Source organism: Polypterus senegalus, chromosome 2 (assembly GCF_016835505.1).
Source record: "Polypterus senegalus isolate Bchr_013 chromosome 2, ASM1683550v1, whole genome shotgun sequence".
Lineage (NCBI taxonomy): Eukaryota > Metazoa > Chordata > Cladistia > Polypteriformes > Polypteridae > Polypterus > Polypterus senegalus.
Genome location: NC_053155.1, coordinates 98,883,723 through 98,896,586, shown reverse-complemented (window position 1 = coordinate 98,896,586; position 12,864 = coordinate 98,883,723). Strand labels below are relative to the sequence as shown.

General features: G+C 36.5%; 1 protein-coding gene across 2 annotated transcripts in view; it reads left to right on the top strand.

Moving 5' to 3' along the window:
* rsf1a (remodeling and spacing factor 1a) overlaps window positions 1-12,864 on the top strand; it is a 90,395-nt gene that overhangs the window by 66,655 nt on the left and 10,876 nt on the right. For both annotated transcript variants that reach the window (XM_039744232.1, XM_039744231.1), the window contains exons 11-15: window positions 1,198-1,301; window positions 5,231-5,298; window positions 6,057-6,261; window positions 6,884-7,140; window positions 10,966-11,148. In XM_039744232.1, coding sequence (XP_039600166.1) covers window positions 1,198-1,301; window positions 5,231-5,298; window positions 6,057-6,261; window positions 6,884-7,140; window positions 10,966-11,148 — 817 coding nt within the window. The remainder of the gene's footprint in view (window positions 1-1,197; window positions 1,302-5,230; window positions 5,299-6,056; window positions 6,262-6,883; window positions 7,141-10,965; window positions 11,149-12,864) is intronic.

Below are 12,864 nucleotides of genomic sequence, written 5' to 3'. Positions count from 1 at the left end.
ATAAGAACTAGACTGTAGTACTCTTTTCCTTCAGTGATGAAGAAAATCAAAGATGTCTTTGCAAGGGTTTCTGAATCAATAAAATCCTTTCATCTTTTGATATCGGTCCAGCTATATTTGGATATGTCTATAGCTGTGCAGTAAGTAATCTTACCAAGGAGTAATAGAGTCCTGATTGTTCTGGCTTATTGTACTAAGTGTGTAGATATTGAACACAAGATGTGCCCCACAGCATGGTTCCCTCCTGGATGCCAAAGCCAGTTACTGGGTGCACTTTATAGACACTCCTACTTACTATACAAGTAAAAGTGGTTTGTTTAGAGATGTACAACAGGACAGTGGTGGGGTTTCAGTTTGAAACCTTGAAGTCCTTCCCAACATATCCACAACACCCAGACTAAATTAACCTTTAGACTATTCCCTTGGAAGCCCTTTTAGTGCTGTTTTCAACCAATGGCAGTGTTACACATGGTCACACTTGAAATTGCCCTCAAATTGACAACCTGGCAATCCAAAATAGTTATCTGATTGCAAGGCTCACAAGTTTAACCACCATGCACAGGGGTATTTAGGGACAAACGTCTGTGCTATGTCGGAATTCCTATCTTACAAAAAAATAAAATACCAATCCCCCTACCAGTATTAATGCAGGTAGAACACATGCTGCATTAATTCTTTGGAAAATGTGAACTTTACACTTTCTGCACCAGCGAATATTGAGGTGTCAATGATGAGGGCCAAAAGCATTTTGTGTGTTGACTTGCATCTTAACTGTACTGTAAATTTAAATTACAGAACCAGGAAAGAATCGCTAGGATTCTGCAAAAATATAGAAATGGCAATCATTTGAAAAGCATTGCTTATTTTTACGGTATATTATGAAGATTATTATGATTTTTTTTAAGCTTAAATAGGTTCTGTAGATTATTTACTAAGTCTAAGTATCACCAACTATAGGAAGCACTTAAACTTTTCTGAAAACCAGTTTAAATTCAAAGACATTCTGGTATAGGACAAACTCTACTCTGCAGAGGCAACAAGCCAGAGAGACGCTTATCCAAACTAGGTTTTTTAAACTTGACTTGACTTTATAATATTACTTTGTCTTCTATTTTTTTTTTTAAATTTGTTGTATTTTAATATAAAATAACTGCTGTCAAATATGTAATTTAAAATTACGTGTTTCTTTTTTCACAGGAACCAGAAGTAGAAGATTGGAGGGAAGAAAAGAAAAAAGAATCTAAGAAATGTAAAACTCTGGAAAGGAGGTCAACAAGAGCTAGAAAATTTATCAGCTACAGGTACGAAGCCTAATTCGACGGGACAGCTTTTAAGTTAAAAATCTAGTTTGAGTTTAATGGCCTACTGATAGAACATCAGAATTGTCATGGAGTAGTTTAATCTGAGCAGTTAAGGAGTAATATACCTGTAAACCAGTTAAATAAAAGAACTGTAACTGACAAAACAAGCTTCTTTCCAGATACTTTGGCTGAAGTACAAGGACATTTTTTAGGCAATTAACACATGGTCAGAATTTCCACTCATCGTGTTAGCTTACCTACACAAATGTATATTGAACAACATTCTGAACCTAAAATTTCTTTATTTTGGGAAAGGAGGTTGATGATTGGTTGCACTAATGATTCTGTGAGACTGGGTTCAAATCCTTGCCTGGCCACACTTGTGTTATTTACACATATTAAATATAAACACATTAATTATACAAACTTCTAATACATTAGACTCATATTACCTCTTTTTGCATTACAGTACACCCCCAAAATTCGCAGGGGTTACGAGCACCCACGAATTGTGTAAAACCGCGAATTTTGGATGTGGTTAAAAAAAATGCCTATTTTTATAGTTTAAACCCTAAATATGCCCCCAAAACACTTTAGTTTAATTTCAAACTCAGCTTAATACATTACCTAAAAATAACATAAAGGTAAATCTGTATACTGTACTGCTATGTCTCCCACAGTGCTAGAATGTAAAATACTGATGTTACCTCTATATGTACTGTAATCCATGCAAGCGAGTTTTCATTGCCAGAAGCCTTAGGTGGTGCAGCTCGTTTCAGCGGCATCTTGGGGCTTTAACCCTTAAACTACCACATATGTGGGGTTAATGCATCCCTGGACACCATCACTTTTTTGCTACACTTTAATAAACATCACAATTAACAAAGAAAAAATGAAATTTTAATGGAACACATTTTTTTTTCATTCAAAGAGCATCACAATTACTTCAACACTGATCATTTTACGCACTGCTAATGAACTGTAAAAACTTTAAAAAAAACTACTGGAACAATATGTACAAAGTGCAACTGACGCTAGTCTTAGTGCAGCTTGGGTCACAGAATTGCACATAAACACAAGAGATTGTAGAGACAGGAACTTTATTCAGACACTTCAAACAAACCTGTCTCTTTCAGAAGTAAAAGGAGCTCAGTATGCAGTTTGTTATCAATTAAACAATAGACAAATATTATAGGGGAGCACAACTCCCAACAGGAGCAGAGAATGTCTGGGGGAGGAGAGAAAGAAACAAAGCAATCAGCCAAAAAGGACAGGTGCTGTTCAGGCTTTTAAGTAAGCGTAGCACGAGAAGCCACAATCGAGAAGATGGTGATTTATTTATGTTTATGGTGGGACGCACCCAGCCTTGAGAGACAAAAACAAAGCAAACCGGTAATCAAACAGCAAATAAATATTGTAATGAAAACAAATGAAGTAAGAAAACAACGATAACACCCCTGTTCCCCTTACGGCGATTACACATTAAATACAACAAAGCACAAACAAAACACACACAGTAAATCATGAAAAAGTTCATGAAAAACGGCAATGGATGAAACGTAATGATGAAAATAGATAGTCTAGAGATCCGCACGTTGAATGGGAATGTAAAGATAGGCCTACCGGTAGTTCCTGAAATGGTGAAGATGGGTGGACGGATTCAGGAGCGCTCCTTTGCAGGATGGCCATAAATCCACTTACAGTCCTCATGTATTCAGGCAGACGGAAGACAATCCAGATGTACGAAATGATCCAGAACAAAATGAATAAGTACTGGTAACCCAACAGAAGGCAGACAGACAGGAAATTGAAACACAAATTACAAAAACTTCTTTTTTTTTTTTTTTTTTTTTGCTTTTGGTCACCGGCCACCTTTTTAAAAGCTGCGCTGACATCCTTTGAACTCAACAGCCCCAGCACCCTCAGCAAAAAACCAATCCGAGCCACTGCAGTTTCAAATTCTATTGGCTACCTTCACCATCCCAAGCCACGTTTTCCTCTACAGCTGCTTCCTGTTCTATCTACAGTGCAGTATTGCCACAAAAAAGCCATAAAAATTGTGGAGAATATTTGCAGTTTCCACTAATAATTAATAGTTAGGTTCCCAGGAAAAATCCGCGAATGACTGAGGCCGCAAACTCCAAACCGTGACTTTGCGGGGGTCTACTGTATATGTCTACATGTTGAATAGAAGATGGGGACCACTTGCAAGTCATCGGTCAGCTTATCTTTAGCTTGATGTCTTGTGCTTTTGCAACCTGCAAATATAGCAATCAAATATTCATAATTTTTGCAGAATTCATGTTTTATTTGATGGGCTTTATCAATGTCAGTAGATGTTCTTAATTCTGTGCTCCTGAATATAATTAATACACTGGGAAATTCAATATGGTTCAGTACTGTTGTGGTTTGTTGGAGATGTGTAAAAGTTGGAAGAAGCAGTGGTAGATTTGGCCTATAGATTATTGTTGCAAATCTACAAGTTCATTTTAATTGCTATCCACGTCAATACCAAAAAGGTTATGCAAAAGTTTGTGCTTGCCATCTTTTAAAATATATGAACAACTATTGAGGTATGTTATTTAGTGGTTTAATTGTACAATGAATCTTTCACCAAAAAAATGTACAATATGATTGTGGAAGGGAAATGAGTAGGTGATCCTTTCTGCATTTATGGTTGTTTCTCCTGAAATGTTTTCACAAGGTTGCAAAGTTATACAGTTTATTGTACTCCCATTAGTCTTCCTTTCATAGTAGCTTTATTACATATAAACAAAACACAAGATAACAACCTGTTTTTCACAAGAGAACTTGGTTATAACGTTTTCCTTGTTTCACAAACACATGAATAGTCTTCCCCCAGAAGTCGAAAATCACCATCCTAACCAGCATACATTATGTGGTTAAAGCATGTTTTTGTGGTTGATAGTTATTTCCGGAAATCTAAAAGTACTGATTATTTTAAAACTCCTTACGTTAAAGCTGACAGCTTTCATTACAGTGTTTATTGTTGTAGCAGTAACTGTATTGTCATGCGTACAGAGAACTGAAATCCTTATGTGCATGCCCAATCAACACCCAGCATATTTCCACTTTCTTAATGAGCATTTTGGTCCAAAGCTCTTTTTGGGGAAAAATACAGTGATTCAGTGCATTTTTCCACCTGCATTTTCTGCCTCAACAGCTTGGTTTTCTTGCCATAAATTTGGAAAATTCCATTCTAAAATATATCAGACTTTTAAATTATGCAGAGATGCCTTTTGATGATACATTCTTAATGGTGTTAAATGTAAATAAGGTGCATGGCAAACAAAGAAACTAATGAATAGCTGTCTTATTTAAAAGAAGTGGGATTCAGTTTTTAGATTAGGACTTAAATGATCATCTGTGCTAAACATCAAGTGGTCTCTTTACTTTTAATATTGAAAATTAGTCTTCTGCACACTATAGCTAGTAATGAATGCAATTGTGAACTTTCACTTACAGCTGCTTTTGTGCACCTTTACTTTGTTTTAACACAGAATTTGGAGAGGCTGCATAAATATGCTGCTTATTCAGCCACTGGCCATCTTTCTTCGCTTGAATACAGTATACTGACTTGAGTACAGTACAATACACAAGACTTGAGTTTTTGAAAAACATATATATTTACTGAGTTTTCCTGGAGTTTAAGTGAAAATACATAGGGAAAAATACTTGCCATTGCAGGGTGTATAATTTATGTTTCAAAAGATACTACACAGTCGTAACAAAAAAAGTCGATGTGCTGTATCTTGCTCACAGGCCTCGAGTTTAACACCAGTGCTATATTTCTAGGTTCTGGACCAGGTGTTCCTTAATATTTTTGTAAATCACAGAACCACTATAATGAATTGTGCTATTTACTAATTAATTTGTTGAAAAAATAACCAAATTATTTTGGTTTTCAGATTTGATGAATTTGACGAGGCAATTGATGAAGCAATAGAAGAAGATATCAAAGAAGCTGAAGGAGGAGGTAAAGGATTGGCTTTTAAGACTTTTTTTTTTTTTTTATTCTGTGCAGTTCTTTTTGGCTTCTTTTCTATGGTGCAAAGATGAGACTGACCAACATCATGGCAAAGTGACCTGGGTCAACCAATGATTCATTTATTTTGAAGCAAAGTAGCTTTGACAGAGTTGATGGTACTGTACGTGGTGGCTGACTTATCAGTGAGGTAATTGGCTGAACCCTACCATTCATTGTAACAGCAATCCTGTCATTACATGTGCCAGGTGATAGTAGCTACCAACTTAAACACTGCCTTTCCCTGACCCCCAGAAAAAAGAGAACACCTTGCGTGCTCAGTTGTCGAGCACAGCCAGGCACTTCTGAATGCAGGTGGAGGTGGTGGTGTCTCGATGGCTGAAGATCCGCAGCATCATGATGGCATACATATGAGGTTGATTAGCATATGCTTCATTTATGGCGTTCAAGGCATGTTCACATACGCACAATTACGAGGTGAAAAAATGTGTGACAAGCTTTATAAATTTAGCTAAGTTGAAATTCATTGTAGTTTTGTGTTACAACATTAAGTAATGCCTCACTGTAAGGAAAAAAAGGATAAGTGAGTAAGATATCTTCCTTTGAAGTATTTACATAATTCTCTCATCTTTACTCCTTTGTAAATTTAATGGTGTTTGAATTTAATTGTTACAATTGTTTTGATTTTAATGAAGAATCTTTGTTGATAAAGCTTGTTACTGTTTTAAAGCATTTTCTTTATTGCACAGGTACCGGTCGTGGGAAGGATATGTCAAACATTACAGGACACCGTGGAAAGGACATTTCTACTATTCTGAAGGAGGAAAGCAAAGAAAATCGGCGGCCACAGCGGGCTGCAGCTCTACGAAGAAAGAAGCGCAGAAGGCTCAATGATCTCGATAGTGACAGCACAGTGGATGAAGATGAAAGTGATGAGTTTCGGATCAGTGAAAGGTAAGGAAATCCACAACATTCGCCATGTTATAGAATGATTTCTTAAAGCAGTAGTTAGCAGTTGGTCTCCTAAAAAAAAAAAAAAAAAGGTTAAGCCTAAAAGGGCTTTTGCAAACAACCTATTCTGAGGGAGGGCATTTTGCTATGTCCTAAACCAGAATGATGGCCTTGGCCTGTTTATGGAAATATTTATTTTACTGAATATATTTTGCCACACCCCAGAAGTTGTCATAAATGTTTGATTTTTTGGGGGCGGAAAGAAGCGGTTAAAATGTTAATACTGTATATTTGAAGCATTTTTTTATTTCAAATCATTTGTTGTCTACCATAATTTATGTTTATAATGAAGTAAGATTTTGTGCAATTTTATTTAAAAAAACATGTTTACTTCGGTCAAGCAAGCACTGATATTGTGTGTTTTTGTTGTTTTAAATAAATTTGGATCCTGGAATATAGGTTGGTTGTCAGTAGCAGTGATCAGGGTACGAAGAAAATAGCATTATCTCCTGGCCCAAGTTTTTCAACATATATATTTATACTTAACAAATTAAAAGTACTTATGTTTTAAAGTGTTCCTTAAAACATTAAATATATAATATGTATTGCACATTCTGCCTTGCAGCAGTGAAGAGGAAGAGTTTGTGATATCTGAAGATGGCGAGAGTGATGGCGAAATGCCCTCAAATGATGATGACAGTGATTTTGGGCTTCGTACTAGAAGGACCCGTCCAAGACAAGCAAAGGTCAGAAGGCCAAGCAGAGCATTGCGACGAAGGCGGAGCAAAAGGGAACTCTCCGATGATGATGAGGATGAAGAAACAACATCAGGAGGAGAAGAGGAGGAGGAAGAGGAAGACGATGATGATGATGAAATAACAGGTGTTTACTTCTGTTAATTCAAGTCTACTTGTTAAACTTGTGTCAGCATTTGCTTCTAATCTCTCTCCTACGTGACCACATGGTGATAACCAAACTATTCCGAAGCAATGTTTGCAGTGTTTCGTGTATCTTACACCCTCATACACCTTTGTCGTAAGAGCATCCCCTATCTATGATGGAGCGTTCGATCAAAAGAAAATATGAAGCTGGTTTTAAATTAAATGTTGTTGAAATGGCGAAAGAAATTGGTAATTGTGCTGCTGCAACAAAATTCGATGCATCTGAGAAACTAATGCAAGATTGGAGGAGGCGAGAAGATGTGAAAAATATTACATGTCGCATTTTTGAACAGGCATATAAGATGGGGTCTGATTTTTATGATCAATTTTTCGGGTTTCAAGATCTGACTTATACGTGAGTATATACAGTATATCAGTTAGAACATCAAATAAGGATTATTCAGATACTACAGTCTTGACTGCATATTTATAGTCTATAACAGCAGTGCTTAACCTCGTTTAACCAGATTCACCTTCCTGTGAGGAAACCACAGCACTCTGCTATACAAATTTTTTTTATGTTCATGTAGTTGTGCTGATATATCAAGGACATGATCTTGAATTTAGAAATAGGTGATTTTTTTTCCCCCCACTACAACTACGTGTGGGAGAAAATAATTATTTTACGAGATTCACTTCACTTCACCCTGCTTGCACTCTTCTTCACCGGTCTTCCACAATCCCCGTTACTCTTTACTGTTGATCCCAAATATTTAAACTCCATCCTCACCATTCCATTAACCTCCCTCTCATTCACACACATGTATTCTGTCTTGGTCCTACTGCCCTTCATTCTTCTCCTCTTTAGATCATATCTCCACCTCTCCAGGGTCTCCTAAACCTGCTCCCTACTCTTGCTACAGATCACAATGCCATTTGCAAATATCATAGTCCATGGGGAGTCCTATCTAATCTTGGCTGTCAACCTGTCCATCACCATTGCATATAAGGGCTCAGAGCTGATCCCTGATGTAATCCCACCTCCACAGTGAATGCATCTGTCACTCCTACCGCAGACCTCACCACTGTCGCACTTTCCTCGTACATATCCTGTACAACTCTTACATACTTCTCTGTCGCTTCTGACTTCCTCATACAATCAGTGGCGTAGCTAGGGGCAGTCCGTCCCGGGCAGCACATTTTGGGGGCGCCATTATTGGCCCAAAGGCTTCAGTACAATTCGTGTTTAAGCAGCAGGGTTTGGAAAAATATCACTCATGAATGAAAAAAGTAAAATTCTCTAATTTCTACCCACAAATACTTTAAAAATAATTTTCAGACTGTCCTCCTGTGATGGCATCAGATACAGCAGTTGACATTTATTTGGCAATAACAAAAATAAACATAAACATTACACCAATAATAATTTCTAGGAAGATACAGTGGTGTGAAAAACTATTTGCCCCCTTCCTGATTTCTTATTCTTTTGCATGTTTGTCACACAAAATGTTTCTGATCATCAAACACATTTAACCATTAGTCAAATATAACACAAGTAAACACAAAATGCAGTTTTTAAATGATGGTTTTTATTATTTAGGGAGAAAAAAAATCCAAACCTACATGGCCCTGGATTCTCCTTCAGGATTTTTTGGTAGACAGTAGAATTCGTGGTTCCATCTATCACAGCAAGCCTTCCAGGTCCTGAAGCAGCAAAACAACCCCAGACCATCACACTACCACCACCATATTTTACTGTTGGTATGATGTTCTTTTTCTGAAATGCTGTGTTCCTTTTACGCCAGATGTAACGGGACATTTGCCTTCCAAAAAGTTCAACTTTTGTCTCATCAGTCCACTAGGTATTTTCCCAAAAGTCTTGGCAATCATTGAGATGTTTCTTAGCAAAATTGAGACGAGCCCTAATGTTCTTTTTGCTTAACAGTGGTTTGCATCTTGAAATCTACCATGCAGGCCGTTTTTGCCCAGTCTCTTTCTAATGGTGGAGTCGTGAACACTGACCTTAATTGAGGCAAGTGAGGCCTGCAGTTCTTTAGACGTTGTCCTGGGGTCTTTTGTGACCTCTCGGATGAGTCGTCTCTGCGCTCTTGGGGTAATTTTGGTCGGCCGGCCACTCCTGGGAAGGTTCACCACTGTTCCATGTTTTTGCCATTTGTGGATAATGGCTCTCACTGTGGTTCACTGGAGTCCCAAAGCTTTAGAAATGGCTTTATAACCTTTACCAGACTGATAGATCTCAATTACTTCTGTTCTCATTTGTTCCTGAATTTCTTTGGATCTTGGCATGATGTCTAGCCTTTGAGGTGCTTTTGGTCTACTTCTCTGTGTCAGGCAGCTCCTATTTAAGTGATTTCTTGATTGAAACAGGTGTGGCAGTAATCAGGCCTGGGGGTGGCTACGGAAATTGAACTCAGGTGTGACACCACAGTTAGGTTATTTTTTAACAAGGGGGCAATTACTTTTTCACACAGGGCCATGTAGGTTTGGATTTTTTCTCCCTAAATAATAAAACTATCATTTTAAAAACTGCATTTTGTGTTTACTTGTGTTATATTTGACTAATGGTTAAATGTGTTTGATGATCAGAAACATTTTGTGTGACAAACATGCAAAAGAATAAGAAATCAGGAAGGGGGCAAATAGTTTTTCACACCACTGTAAACAACTAATTTACAATTTATAATTTCATTTCGTTATCAATCCGAATGTGTTCCTGCTTTGCACAGAAAACATCCCCACCTATCACTTGTACACTACACTGGTTCTGGTTTTTGCCGCCTAATTATATTAAACTAATAATTTGCACACCGCTTATTAGTGTGTCTATACTATACTCTTGTCTAGTTGATGCTTATCAATAATTATATGTGAAAAATTATTGCTGTTTCTCTCTCTCTCTCTCTGTGTGAGATATATATATATATATATATATATATATATATATATATATATTATATTATATATATATATTTATTCATATATGTAATATATATGTATCTTAATTTTTCTCTATACGTCATTTTAATTTTCTAATTAAATAGGTTAAGATATTCAAATATGTTGGAGGGCGGCAAATTGAAGCCCCGCCCCGAGCGGCACAAACTCTAGCTACGCCATTGCATACAATACCATAACTCCTCTCTAGGCACCCTGTCATATGCTTTCTCCAAGTCCACAAAGTCACAATCAAATATCAATATGGTGATTTTTAAATAAATAAAATTACAAAACAAGCTAATCTCTAAAAATTTAAAATATGATTGACTAAACCTTCTGTTATACCAACACCTTTCCCTAATGCACTTATGTTAGAGATCTTTAACCTAGAACTGAATACCCAGTGACCATCAGAAACAAAAATACATATGTTTTTAATTTTGGTCCTGTTCACTTGAAATGTGCTTTTGTTGTTCTCACGACAAATTTAATCAAAAAATGTTTATTTGATTTCAGAAATTGAATTCATTATTCTACACATGTCTTAAGTGACCTTTCTGCACAGTTTTGCTTGACACACTTTCAGTGATTGCATGCAGAGCACAACAATACCCAAAACCCTAGTATCTCTGGTGGAGAGGAGTCATTTTGAAGTGAGTTAGACATGTAGTTTGAGGGGGAAAAAAAACAAGGTTGCACTCTAGTGATTTCCCACTCTTCTTAGGTAGTTTGAACATTGGAAAATTAAAATATATAGTTAAGCAATATTTTGGGGCATCAGAAAATAACATATGGTATGAATATGATGAAAATCAAATAGATGTGTTTTTGTGACTAATGTTAAATCTTAACTTTATTTTTGAAACAGAGAGATCAAGTGAGTACAGTGATCATGATCTGGACCTCCGCAGGCGGCGGTCTTGTAGAAGCCAGAAAAAAGAAGTAAACTACTGCGAGACATCAGAAACTGAAGGGTCCCAGAAGAGCTTTGGCAGCCGAAGGGACAAAGCACGAATGCACCGCCGATTTATTTCCAGCTCTGACAGTGAAGGTTTGTTTCAATCAAAAATACCTTACTCTCCCAAAATATAATGAAGTCTAAAGTTGCATTAACATAAATGAACATGAAAAGATTATAAATTGTGCATTATTTTTTTTTTTCGTCAAATACTGAATTGCTGAATTATCTTCACATCAGACAATGTTATTTCTTTTATGTGTGCTAACATTATTATTAACGCCCCTATAGCAAAAAGCAGAAATCAACAAAACGTTAAATCATAAGTAAAAATACAGTAAAAAAAAATCTATTGGCATAATGTCCAAAAACTGCATTTCAAAATATTTTTATACACATTGAACTAAATTATATTTGGGGACTGGGGGATTACAGGTAAAAGTAACTGACATTGTGTAGTCACTAAAAAAGTGATGTACTTGGAAAGAAGGAAAAATAATTTCAAAAACATTAAGTATATAATATAAAGTAAAATGATCCAATCTATGGGTCAGATTTGGTTATAAATGTTCGTAAGTCCATTATGCAGACAATATTCAATGTACTACATATTATTTCTATTGCACATATGCTTCAAGAGTTTATAAAGAGCACTGTATTTGTATAAGACCAGACATAAATATGTGTGACTAAGAAAGAGTCTGGCATCTGTGCCCATGCCTGGATGTAATGTTAAGAGGGCGGCAATGTCTGATGAACAAAGGCAAGTGGCCAGCATAAGACCGTAAACCATGTGGTGCACGTAAGTGCATCTAGGTGTCATGTCGTCCACAAAAGGGCTGGATTGGCTGACAAAGAAAGGCAACAAGTCCCACAAAGAAAGAGATGCAAAGGCTAGAAAGTCTGATTGGGGGGGAAAAAGTCAACAAAAAGTACAAAGAAAGAGGGATGTAAAGCATATCCAGTGAACAAATGTTCGTAATTGCACTACCCAATCAAAACAGGTGGACTTTCCATTTTCCTTTAAGCCCGTTTTTATAAACTGTCATTTGGCTATCCTTGTTATAACCTAAGAAAGCTCCAAATAATTCAGTTACAGTAGCTATTTACATCCACCCAGCAAGCTGGCAACATACTTATTTAGACTTAATGCCTAACACTCGGTGAACACATATGGATCATATCTCTGACTGCGAGTACTCTACTTCATGATGCTGCCATTCAATGTCTCTGGATAGATTTAAGAGAAAAAAAACAATCCAGCTGTGTTAAAAATCCTTCTTTGTAAGTGTCACAGTGTTCCTACCTGACAGTGTAAAGTAACTCAGAAGAGGATTTATTAACACACAAGTCATTTTAGAGGTTTTCTTCACAGTTTAAAATTTGCCATTATCAGCTGAGGTTGGCTTGGTTATTGTTGATTTGTTCATGGTGTCTTTTTGTTTTTACATGTTTCCAATTTTATTTTTTCTGTGACAATTTTCTTTGCTTTTAGTCTGATTTTAAGTTTTCTTCACTATCTAAACTATTTGCTTTACTTTTTCTAACATCTGCAAAGTTTTCAAAAGAGAAAATCCTTGACTAATAAACACTTTGCATCCAGAATGTATATTTGATTGAAATCTACAGATAGAGCACAAAAAAGTGACTGCAATGTAAAGTATTAAAGCATATATGTACATAATTGCCCAGAAGCAAAGCTGCACTGCACTTCTTAATATCAGAAACACTTAAATACACATATATATATCCTTCTATATAAAAGCGGTCAGGATTGTCCTTCCGTCCCGTGAGTGCTACGCAGGCGCG